This window comes from Trichosurus vulpecula, chromosome 7 (genome assembly GCF_011100635.1).
Source record: "Trichosurus vulpecula isolate mTriVul1 chromosome 7, mTriVul1.pri, whole genome shotgun sequence".
Classification (NCBI taxonomy): Eukaryota; Metazoa; Chordata; class Mammalia; order Diprotodontia; family Phalangeridae; genus Trichosurus; species Trichosurus vulpecula.
In genome coordinates, this window is record NC_050579.1 from 221,978,249 (window position 1) to 221,990,972 (window position 12,724).

Consider the following 12,724-nt stretch of genomic DNA (forward strand, 5'->3'; position numbering starts at 1 on the left):
CCAGGGTGCTGGCTTTTCCCCCTGAACTAAGTGAATGGTACATGTATGTTTAATTAAAGTAAGATTGTTAACCCCTTAAAGTTGCTTTCCTTAGAAAAGCAGATCAAAGAACCTGTGCTAGCAGCCCTCCTATGTGCTGGTGTTGTTGGTCTTATGCCTCCACAGCAGCAGCTAATAACATTGGTGATACAGCCTGTCCCCTCCCATGCCATGTCCCTTTAGGTAGATATTTCTGGTATCTCCTCTTTCCTTTGTACTGCTGTTATAAAAATGCAAACTTCTATATGGATTGTGAATTCTCTGGGTTCCATATGCATGTTCATTTCTCTTGTAATAAACCTAGTTTTCACATAAGTTTCATGAAGTTTTGCTTGCCTGTTGACAATCCTTTTGTACAGATTTCCTGGGGCAGGAGTAGTCTCTCTTTTTCAGGAGTGACATGATCAGAGTCACATATCCAGCTCCTCATTAGAATAGGCCCAGGTCTCATAATATTCATTCTCATTAATTGTTAACCAATCAGAGTTGATTCCTGCCTGTTGGAAATACCCAGTCTTCCAAGGGCATATAAACATTGAGATGCCTCCATGATTTGTCTTTGGTTTATGAGAGAAAGCCAAACGAACATCATTTTATTAATTATTCCTTAGCCACAACTAATAAAATGATTAATTACCCAGAAATTATGTCCTTCAGACTTTTCATATGTCACTCTAGTAAGAGGCAGTGGTGTATAGTGGGTAGAGATCTGGCCTTGGAATTTGGAAGACCAGAGTTGAAGTCTTGCTTCTGACACATGCTGGCTATATGATACTGGGTAATTTGGTAATTTACTTAAACTCTCACTGCCCCCAGACGACTCTCTATAATTATAAACTGCAAAGCAGATATAAATTTCCTCACCAAGGCATTATGTAACCTGATGAAATCACAGGTCTAAACAAAAAAGAATGTTATCTGGGAATGGAGAACTGTAAGCCAGTGTCATTAATCAACACTTTCCCTGAACACTTTAGCATAACATAATCTATTAGATTAACTGATAAAGAATAAGCCCTGATAGCATGGGAAAAAATAATTGATATCTTCCTGAGTTCAAATCAGGCCTCAGATGCTTATGAGCTCTGTGACCCTGGGCAAGTTACTTAACCTTGTTTGCCTCAGTTCATCATCCACAACATGAGCAGGAGAGGTAAATGGCAAACCACTCCAGTACCTTTGCCAAGAAAACTCCAAAATGGGGTCATGAAAAGTCAGACATTACTGAACAACAACAACAAACTTCTATAGCCCTAATCCAGTGAAATACATAGCAATGTGAAAACTTTTAATCTAATCATCCACATTACAAAAACAAAGTAGGTGGAAAATACATTGCGCTCAGATTATGGACATAAAGCTATTTGATTAGTTCATCAAATATATCTTAGGTAGTGGCTGTAAATGGACAATAAGTTAGGTCCAGAATTAAGTAAGAGGAAATACAGTTGGATATCATTTGCAAAACTATACAGTGGTTTTTTTTTAATGGTCCCCAATTGCTTGCTGTGGCAAAAACTCATCGCTATTGCTATCAGGGGCACCTAAATTCTTTCAGCCATTCACAACCATAGTGTTATCCTCAATTACACTCTTGCTCACTTCACATATCCAATCAATTGATCTTGGAATTACTTTCTCTACATTTCTTGCATAAATTCTCTTATTCCACTCACCATAGCCAGCATTTCAATTCAAGCCCTTACTATCTTTTGTCTGGACTATTGCAACAACTTTCAAATTATACTTCTTGACTCATATCTCTCCCTACTCCAATCAATCCTTTATACAACTGCCAAAGTTATTTTCCTGAAACAGGTCTGACCACGTCATCTTCTACTTGTGATCCAGCGACAGTGGCCTCTTTGCTGTTTCTCATAAAAGACACTTCATCTTCCAACTCTAGGCATTTTCAGTGGTTGTCCTCCTTGTCTGGAATTCTTTGCCTCCTTACCTTAGTCAATAAACATTTATTAAGCACTCTTTATGTGTCAGGCACTATGTTAAATGCTAGGGATGCAAAAAGAGGCAAAAGACAGTACCTGTCCACAAGGAGCTCACAATCTAATCTAATGAGAGAGACACCAAGAAAACAAATACATACAAATAAGCAATATACAGGATAAATAGGAAATAATTAAGAGAAGGAAGGCCCTAAAATTAAGAGAAGTTGTGAAAGGCTTCCTGTAGAAGATGGTATTTTAATTGGGATTTAAAGGAAGCAGGAAGGCAGAAGGTGGAAATGAGGAGGGAAAGCATTCCAAACATAGGTGACGGTAAAAAAAAATTGCATGGAGCCGAGAGATATAGTATTTTGTTCATTGAATAGGAAGAGGTGAGCATCACTGCGTTGAAGAGTATGTGGTGGGGAAGAAAGTATAAAAAAACTGGAAAGGTGGAAGGGGGCTAGGTTGTGAAGGGCTTTGAATGCAAACAGATGCTAGAGGAGGTAGGAAGCCAGTGAAATTTACTGAATAGAAGGGTGATCTGCACTTTAGGAAAATCACTTTGTTGGCTGGAGGATGGATTGGAGTGGGGAAGAGACTTGAAGCAGGCAGACCCAACACTATGCTATAACAGTATCTAGGTATGAGATGTTGAGGGCCTGCACCAGAGTGGTGGCAGTATTAGAGGAGAGAAGGGGATATATTTAAGAGATATTGAAAGGTGAAACCAGCAGGCCTTGGCAATAGACTGGACACAGAGGGTAAGAGATAGTGAGGTATTTAGGATGACACCAAGGCTGCAAACCTAGAAGGATGGTAGCATTCACTACAGTTAAGGGAAGTTTGGAGGAAGGGAAGGTTTAGAGGGAAAGATAAGAAATTTAGTTTTGGTCATGTTTAGTTTAAAATGTCTCTTGGATGTCCAGTTTGAAATTTCTGAAAGGCAGTTGAAGATTTGAGACTGGAAGTCAGCAGAGAGATTATGGCAGGATAGGGAGATTTGAGAGTTGTCAACATAGACATGATAATTAAAGCCATGGGGGTGACGAGATCACCAAATGAGGTAGTCTAGAGGGAAAAAGAAAAAGGGCTCAGGACAGAGTCCTGTGGGACACCTACTGTTAGAGAGTATAATCTGGATAAGGATCCAACAAAGGAGACTGAGAAGAAGCAATCAGATAGCTAGGAGACCCAGGAGAACCAGTGGTGTCCTGAAAACCTAGAAGAGAAGAGGAAAGGGTGATCTATAGTGTCAAAGACTACAAGGGTATTGAGGAGAATGAGAATCAAAAAAGGCTATTGGTTTTGGCAATTAAGAGATCATTAGTTACTTTGGAAAGAGCTGTTCTGGCAGGATGATGAGGTCAGAAGCTGTATTGTAAGGTATTAAGGAGTGAGAGGAAAGAATGTGGAGGAATATATTGTAAAAAGGTGTTTAGCTGCAACAGCCAGAAGACATACAGGATGACAGTTAATGGGGATGGAAGGACCAAGTGAAGGTTTTTTTCAGGATGAGGAAGACATGGGTATGTTTGTAGGTAGTAGGGAATGAGCCAGTAGGCAAGGAGAGATTGAAAATAGTGCACTTTAAAAAAATAGTGGAGATGACAAGAGGGTGCAGTTTGTTGGAGGAGATGGGATATAATAGGATTGTTTGAGCAGGTAGAGATCTTAGTCTTTGTAAGAAATAAGGCCACCTTATCTCGTGAGATAAGAGTGAAGAAGATAGTAGCAGAAGGCATATGAGTGATATGAAATGAGGAAGAGGGGAGAAGTGGGAGGATGGCCATGATTTTTTTTTCTGTAAAATGTGAGGCGATGTTTTGAGTTGAGAGTATGGGGTAAGGGGGAGCTATCAGAGGTTGAGGAGGGCTGAAAAGGTTTGGAAGACCCACTGTGGAAAGTGACATAGTGAGTTGATGAGGGAGGTAGCATAGGCTTGCCTAGTAGTAGTGAAGGCCCACTTGAGATTGTGTAATATAAATCTTACTCCTGATTTCCCTGAGGAAGTGAGCTAAAATCCCACCTTCTGCAAGAAGGCTTTTCTGATCCACCTTAATGTTAGTGCTTTCTCTCTAAGATTTAGCTCAAATTTATCCCAAATATATCTTGTGTATACATGTTGTTTGCATGTTGTCTACCTTATTAGATTGTGAGCTCCTTGAGGAGACAGGTTTTTTTTTTGTCTTTATACTTTAGGTACAGTCAATAGTCAATAAACATTTATTAAGTGTCTATTATGTAACAGGTACAGTGCTTAAAACACAGTGAGTGCTTAATAAATGCTTGGTGATTTGATTATTCAATAAACTCCAATTTCTCTCTATTACATCTAGGATCAAATATAAACTCTATTTGGCAAGTAGAGCTCTTTACAAGGTGGCCTGTTCCTAACTTTTCCAGTTTTTTTAAAAAAAACAACACATTTTTCTCTGGTATAAACTCTATGATCCAAACATACTAGAGAACTATTCCTCACACAGGATGCTCTATCTCTCTTGTCCCATCTCCAGGCTTTTGCAATGGTGGCCCCCCACTTCTAGAATGCTCTCCTAGCTAACTTCTGACTGAGAATTCTTGGCTTCCTTTAAGATAATCTGATTTTGCCTTCTTACGGGAAGTTAAGGGGCACAATGGATGGAGTGACAGGCCTGGAGTCAGGAAGACATTTTTGTGAGTTCAAATCTGGCCTCAGACACTTAGGAACTGTGTGACCCTGGACAAGTCACTCAATTCTGTTTGCTTCAGTTCCTCATCAGTAAAATGAGCTGGAGAAGAAAATAGCAAACCACTGACAAGAAAACCCTAAATGGAGCCAGGAAGAAAAGGCTATCTTTGATCTAATCTGTATGCTGTCTTTCCCATTAGAATGTAAGTCCCCTGAGGAAAGCACTTGTTCGTTCGTTTTGTATCCCTAGTGCTTAGAATAATGTCTGGCACATATAATTAAGTTCTTAACAAGAGTCTGTAGATTGATAGACCTTTAACACCAATACATTCCTATGGTACCTTATGAAAATGAAAGAATATTATCATCTCTGAAGAATTAAAAAATAAAAGGTAATGAAAAGACTAACGGTAGGTATAAATAAGAAGTGATGAAAAGACATTATAAAGGATATTTATGACTAGAGACAGGTAAGCTGGTCATATAGAGTGAGAAATAATAGACTAATAGTGCTCTACTCACTGTGCCACCTAGCTGCCCCTGTCACAGTGCTTTCACCAATTTCCATGTGTTATCTTTTCTAAGCACATGGTTCTCAGGTCTTTATGCCAGTTCTAACCAAGCTCTTGACCTCCACTCTCATATTATCAGCTGTTTGCTGGTTATGTCTGAAATGGAACTACATATATTTGCCATTGATTAAATTTTTTTAATATAATATTTTACATATATAAATATTTGAAAAACCTGCTGCTATACCTTTCTCTAACTCCCTCCTAAACTGGGGATGGGGAAAAGAAAATCCTTGCAAGAAATAAGCGTAGTAGACAAGCAAACCAAGTTCTCACATTAACTGTGTCTGAAAATGTATGTCTGTGCACCTTGAGGAAGATAGAATGCTTCATCATCCATACCTTGGAGTTGTGATTGCTTATTGCATTGAACAGAACTCCTGTATCCCTTCAAATCCATCCCCCTTTCTCGACTAGCCTATCTCTATTGAGGGTATGGCAATCTTTCTAGCCACCCATATTCAAAATCTGAGTCATTCTTACTTTTTTCTCTCCCTCACCTCCCACATCCAATCAGTTGCCAAGTCTGTTTGCACGTCATCACCTCCGTTAGATTGTGGAACGCAGGGAGCAACTTTTGGTGTATCCCTAGCCCTTAATTCAGTGTCTGACACATAGCATGTATTTAATAAATGCTTATTGGTTGCCTTTTAACCTCCTCTTCACAACTGATTTATGAGAGATTCCCAGAACTCATTTTGCTATCTAACATCTCTGCCTTAGGCTGTTCCCTTGTGCCTAGAATGAAACCTCTCTTTACCTTTACCTCTTAAAATCTCTATTTTCGTTTTAGAGATCAACTTAGGTTCCATTTCCAATTGGAAATCTTTCCTGTTCCCTCCATCATTAGTGCTGCCTCCCTCCTGAAATTTCTTTGTATTACTTTAAAAAAAATTGTATCTCTCTAGTAGAATGTGACTTCTGGAGGGCAGGACTTTTTGCTTATTCTTTGTGTCCAGAGTGCAATGTATGTGGTAGACCCTTAATCAACTGTTGTTTTTTTTACTCCAAATGGATTGTTTTTAGATAGCAAATTTACAAAGACTTTCTCATGCTAAGCAACATAATTTAATCTCACTTTTTAAGAAAATGTATGTTATAGCTCTTTTTATAGTGGCAAAGAATTGGAAACTGAGAGGATGCCTATCAGTTGGGGAATGGCTGAACGAGTTGTGGCACATATATGTGATGAAATGCTATTGTGCTATAAGAAATGAAGAAGACGATGGTTTCAAAAAACACTGGCAAGACTTTTATGAACTGATGCAAAGTGAAGTGAGAAGAACCAGGAGAACAATTTATACAATAACAGCAAAATTCAAAAGATAATCAATTTTCAAAGACTTACTAACTTTGATCAACACAATGACCAATCACAATTTCTGAGATCTCATGATGAAACATGCTAACCATCTCCAGATAGAGAACTGATGGATTTAAAGTAGAGACTGAAGCACATTTTCTTCTGTTTCTTTCCTTTTTAGGACATGGCTAATGTAGGAATTACTTTTGCATGACTATGTATATTAGTGATGGATTTTGTTTTTCTTTCCTTCTCAATGGGTGAAGGAGGAGAAAGAATATAGAGAATTCAAAACTGAAAATAAAATAAAATTGAATTAAAGATGAAGTACATAACAACAATTAAATAAATGTATGTGCTATAAACACAAGTTGGGGGTTAATTTTATTGAAAAATGTTTAATGACAGAAGTCAAGGGTATTTCCAACCTAGGGAACTAATGACGGGCAATTATTTTAATTAAGTTTGGACTCAATCAGTAAATTAACATAGCTTTCAAATTCTAACATAATAGTCTCGAAATTCTCTGCATAGTATATTTCTTGCCATTTCCTCACTAATCTGTGAATCTGTCACAATGTTTTAAAATCTTTGCCTTTTTTTGCATCCAACATTATGAAATGGAGTGAGCGTAGAAGCTAAATTAACTCTAAAAGGATTAATTGGCTAAAATAATTTTTATGGAATATCCACAAGTGGGCTAGGAATTATACAGAAATAGAAACATACTTAAAAGAAACAATAACATGCTATTATTTGAAGGAAGAAATTATAAATTAGCCTCAAAAACTAGTAGGAAAATGCAAGAAATGTAGATTTTTCACTAAATGCAATATACCTTCAGTGATTTAATTCACCTGTTCTTGGTGCATCAGTTGGTCATAACCAATGTAAGAGGGAAATTAAATTAATTTTCTGAGAAGTATGCATAATCCTCTTTGAGTGCCAGCCAGCTCTGTATTTGCTAATACAGGAAGATAAATGCTGTTCTCTTATGCACCTGAAACAAATAAAGGATGCAGCAAAATTTATGGAGCTGGTAAATTGCTTTAAAGATATCAAATTATAGCTAAAAATTTAGTTTGGAAACAAATTAGTTCTATATTGCATTCACAAAATGTGGTATCTTTTTGTCCAAGGATGTTTTAGACTATTTTATCACAAATCAGCTTTAAGTGAAAAAAATGTTTTCTCAAATGTATCAGAAGAATTCATCTTCACATACAATATGTATTAAGTTCCTTTAAAACTTTCCTGTTACTGCAACATAACATTGTGATAAACTGAATCAGAAAATGATTTTGTTGCAAAGTGTTTTACAGTGTTTGGCCATATGTTGCAAACTACCAGGATGCTTTTTAATAATCTCCATTACTGCATTAATATTATTCTGCCTTACTGCAGTCTACTGCGGTATCAGGAAACATTCAGGAGTACTAGATCACATGATGCAGTGCTATTTGATAGCATCTGTCAGTTGCTAGAGATACTGGTAATGCCTGTGATACTATAAAATTCTACTTTTCTAATTACATAGCCTTTCCAGGTGTTCATTCACAGCAGACATAGGGCATCTTCAATTCTAAAACAATAAAATGAAATACCAATGCAGATCAGTACTCTGTATATAACATGGAGTCTTAGAGTCAACATACATTTAAAGAATTTTCTGGGGGCTCTGAAATATTAGGTGACTTGCCCATAGTCAAGGAAGATCTATTCTTAGGTCAAATCTTATCCTTTATCCACTAAGCCATGCGGTTGCTCTTCATCTTCCTCTACTGTAGAGTTATTTACTGAACCCATTTATTACCTGTGCGAACTGGGACAAATCACTTAACCTCTTCTTGACTTCAATTTCCTTTTCTGTCAATTGAGAAGGTTGGCCTAAATGACCTCCAAAGTCCCTTCCAGCTCTAAATCTATGCTGTATGAACAATATATTAAAGCTGTTCCTACAGTTCATTTCTTTTGACTGTGTAAGTATCCCCCAAAAGCGCTTTTTTGGGGGGCACTGCCAAATTGTTGTATCAAAAAAGTTAAACAGGTTTTCAAGGAGTCTTGGCATTTTGTTGGGTTCTAAATTTAAGTCATGTGCAAATCTGCTTTCTGGAATACTACTTTCCAAAAGAAACAATTTCTTATAAAAAAAATCTGTGAAATATTCTCAATTTAATACTTGTGCGACCTAGGGCAAGTTATTTAACTCCCATGGGTCTGGATTTCCTTATCTGTCAAACAGATATTTGGACTAGAATGATTTCTAAGGTCTCTTCCAGCTCTAAAGCAAAGATCCCATAGGACAGCAAGGGTGGTTAAAAAGAAAGCCATGCGTGTCATTATAATTGCCCTTACGGATAAAATATTTAAACTAGAATTGTCTAGCAGCTTTCTAGTTACTGAATTCTGAGCCATCCTTTTGGGATGACAGCTCATGAGGAGGTTCACTCACGCAGTAGTTATTGCTGCAGCAAGCTGCAGTTTACTGCAGGAGAGTAATGTATCTCCTCGCTGTGGATACAATGCAACAGTCAGCCCCTGAGCTTGGCTAATGCCTAAGGAGCCTTAGATGTCATAACGTAATAAATCGTAGCTTCCATAGTTTATTCAACAAGCGTTTCACAACTGCGATAACATAAAAATCCATCCACTCTAAACTGCCATAGCCTTCTTGGTGACATGTGGGTCTACAACGGAGCAATGAATGCTACTGCTTCCCAGTCTTCCCCAGGCCTTTATAAAAAAGAGAATCAACCCCTACCCCTCCCGTTTCCCCCACTAAGGAAAAAAAAAATCAATCAATTCAATTCCCAAGCAAATCCTTAAATCCCTTGAGGCATCAGGCCAAAGAGTTTGAAATAGTTGTTTCCATCAGGTTCACTAAATGAGACAAAATTTAGTACCCATAACACTAGACTAACCGCCCTCCTTTTTATCGCGGACCCTCCAAGCACGAATTCAAGCTAAATTCGAGGGAAAAGGGGGGATGATGCAGTTCACACCTCCTGTCCATCAACAGAAGCTTGGCGAGTCAGGGAGGGCTCTGTAGATAAAGGGGTTGCAGGGGGGACAGTTTCCTCTTCCACCCCACCCCCACCCCCACCCACCCCAGCTTTGGAAGCCGCCGAACTTCCTCAGTTTTCCGCGCATGTGAGCACTTGATTCTCCTTCCCTATCCCTATCTCATCCCTAACTTCAGAAGCTCCGGGTGCAGTGTACTAGGCAGGGTAGAACCTACTGGAGGCTAGGCAATACTTCATCATCTTACTTCTCTCCCACGCCCCCGCCTTCCCCTCTCCCCTATGTCTTACTCCAACGCAGCTTTGGACAGTGAGGAGAGCTGGGGAGCCACAGACTATTCAAAACCAGAGGAAAACCATCGGTGTGTGGACAGTCAGCTTCCCCTCCATCCCCCACTCCTTACCCCCTCCACCCCCCACTGCCTCATCCGCTTTACCAGGGCCGGATCCTTCCTGCCTGAGGGGCTTGCAGCAAAGCCCAAGCCTCCTGGCCGCGGGCAGGGCCCCCCCAGAGGGGCTTCCGAAAGCCTTTCGAAGTCGTGCGCTGCTCAGGACTCAGTGTACCTCCCTTGAAGCAGCCATGTTCGCTCTCCCCCTCTGCAGCATCCCCAACCTGTGATGTCATCAGCCAGCAAGCCAAGTCAAAACCACCCCCCTCTTTTCCCTCCTCCTCTCCTCCCCCCTCCCGGGGAGCCGCCGGCAGCAGGGAACTCGGGGATGCGCTCGCGCGCCCCACCCCCACGGCTCCTTCCACGCCAACCCCTTCTCCAGTCCTGGGGTCAGCATTTAAATTGGGCGCTGCTGGGATGCTGGAGCTGGAGGCGTCTACTGGGCAATGCGGCGGGCTCGACCGGAGCAGGGGCTCCCCTCTCTCGGTTTCCATGCAGCGCTGCCGCTGGGGGCTGAGCCGCACCAACGCGGGAGGCTGGGGGAGGGGAAGGGTGAGGGCAAGGAGGGAGGTAGGGAAAAAAAATCCCCGGCTGCCGGGTCGCTTCCCCGTCGCCGTCTGCTGAGTCATGCATTGAGCTCCCCCCCAGCATTCAATCATCAGCTCAGATCTGCTCGGTGTCTGCAGCCATTGGGGAGCCTCCTCGCGGGATCAGCAGCCCCGAGAATGACGCCGCCGCCGCCGCCGCTCTAGAGCCAACACACATTCTGCCATCCATCCATCCATCCTGCGTCGCTCGTGTCTGCGTGTGCGTGTCCCCAGGTGCTTGTGCATGTGTCTCCGTGTCCTTCCAGCCTAGCCTGAGCATCCCCCACTTCTCACCATGATTGCCGCAGCCTTCTTGGTGCTGCTGAGACCTTACAGCATTCAATGTGCCCTCTTCCTCTTGCTGCTCCTGCTGGGCACCATCGCCACCATCCTCTTCTTCTGCTGCTGGCACCGCAGGCTGCAGAAGGGGAGGCATCCCATGAAATCTGTCTTTTCGGGTCGTTCCAGGAGCCGAGGTAAGAGATGCACTGCCTACGTTTACCTGGACAGGAGAGATGTTTGGAGCCGATAGAGGAAGGGATGCAAAAGCGCTCCCTCTTCTCCTCCACTATCTCCCACCCTCAGTTACCCACTCCCCACATGACTCCGATTATTTACCCCCATCTTAGATGATCTAGACATTGCAGAGAGGGAGAAGAAGGAGGAGTGAGGGACCCACATTTTAACCTTAGTTTGCTAAAACCTGAAGGGATTCCAAGCAGAGTCCAGGACTGCGGCAGCCTGGTCCCCACCCATCCTTCTCCTCAGGAGCTCAGCCAGGGGGTAGGAAGAAAGTCAGGGATGCGAGAGCTAGGGTTCCCCATAACTCCCCGATAACTTTGGCGGGACCTTACCTCGGATAGAGCACGGAAGGGGTGATGGCTTTATATTCTCTCACGATCTCCCCAACTAGATAAGACGGTGTGTGTGGGGGTGGTGGGGATTGCCTGACCTGGACCGAGGTCACCTAGTATAAGTTATTAATTATGATTCACCTGGTGCTGAAATCAGGGTCCGATACAGTTCTGGCTTTTCTGTTTTCTCTCCAGATGCGGTCGTGAGATCTCACCACTTGCGTTCAGAGGTAATTTATTTAGCCCGCACTCTCAAGGTCAGAAGAAGTTCTATTTCCTGAGTACCAATATTCATTGTGTTCATGTTATGAAATCACTAGGTCACTGAGTTTCTAGCATGTCGGTCCAACTTAGGTTGGTATTGAAGCAAATCTTTCCAGGCGATTTCCCAAACAGCACTGCTCAACCAGCTCAAGAAGGCTCGGCAAGCAGATTTAAGAGACTTTGCTTATGTATTTATTTATTGAAAAGGGGGCTAGTTAAAAAAAAAAAGAAATATCACAGAGGCAGAGAACAGCTAGCTGTAGAGTAGATGTGAGTTTACTTTTTAGTCTGCAAGGTATAATTTACTGGTAGATGTTTCCTACATGTGGTTAGCTCACTGTTGTTGCCAAGTTGTTCACTTGGATGAGAGACACAGAGAGGAGAGGCCACTTTAAAATGAATTAGGAGAGGGATTGGATACAACTGCCTTTCATTTTCAGCACTGGCAAATTTATTTTCATAGGATTATAAATCTAGAGCTGGAAGGAAGCTCAGAATCCATCGCCAACTCTCCTCATTAGCAGATAAGAAAAGACTTGGTTCTTTGAAGAAGATGTTATATTTAGGAGTTTTTGATAATACTTGCAGAATGATGATAGCTCTGATTGGGTTGAACAACGAGAGTGTTTAAATTCGTTTGTTGATCTCCTAATATTTGGAACCATACCTTTCATTCTGATGCAGGTGATGTAGTAACAGTGGTTAGGTGGAGCTTTTTAAATTCAGTTATAGAAATAAATGATACTTTTCTTCAAGTAGCACAACAGTTTTATATTGACATTTTAGCCAACCACTACTGGAAGTTCACCATTGTCACTCTAAGTCCATTCAGATATTAAGCTTTCAGATGAGGTGGCTCTTTTCTTCCTAAAAGTGTATTCACATAGCCAGTCTTGAAGCATGGTGGTGGAGATATTTGTGCAACTGAGAAAGGACATCACAGAGTTGTGGGAAAGAATTGTTATTTTATTTAAAGCGAAAGCACACAATGAACTTCAGTTAAATGAAGAACTGCATTTTTGCTCTCTGTCCTATATGCGAATTCATTTTGCCTGAAAAAATATATTTCATCAAGTTCTTGG

At 41.1% G+C, this 12,724-nt stretch overlaps 2 protein-coding genes across 2 annotated transcripts in view; one reads left to right on the forward strand and one right to left on the reverse strand.

The window, feature by feature from the left end:
• BEND6 (BEN domain containing 6) overlaps positions 1-10,144 on the reverse strand; it is a 114,509-nt gene extending 104,365 nt beyond the window's left edge. The window contains exon 1 of the mRNA XM_036767664.1: positions 9,986-10,144. The gene's annotated coding sequence lies outside the window, so the exon portion shown is untranslated. The remainder of the gene's footprint in view (positions 1-9,985) is intronic.
• A 491-nt stretch (positions 10,145-10,635) lies between these two features.
• The window catches only part of DST (dystonin), a 611,236-nt gene continuing 609,147 nt past the window's right edge, over positions 10,636-12,724 (forward strand). The window contains exons 1-2 of the mRNA XM_036768011.1: positions 10,636-11,000; positions 11,574-11,635. Coding sequence (XP_036623906.1) covers positions 10,820-11,000; positions 11,574-11,635 — 243 coding nt within the window. The 5' untranslated portion in view covers positions 10,636-10,819. The remainder of the gene's footprint in view (positions 11,001-11,573; positions 11,636-12,724) is intronic.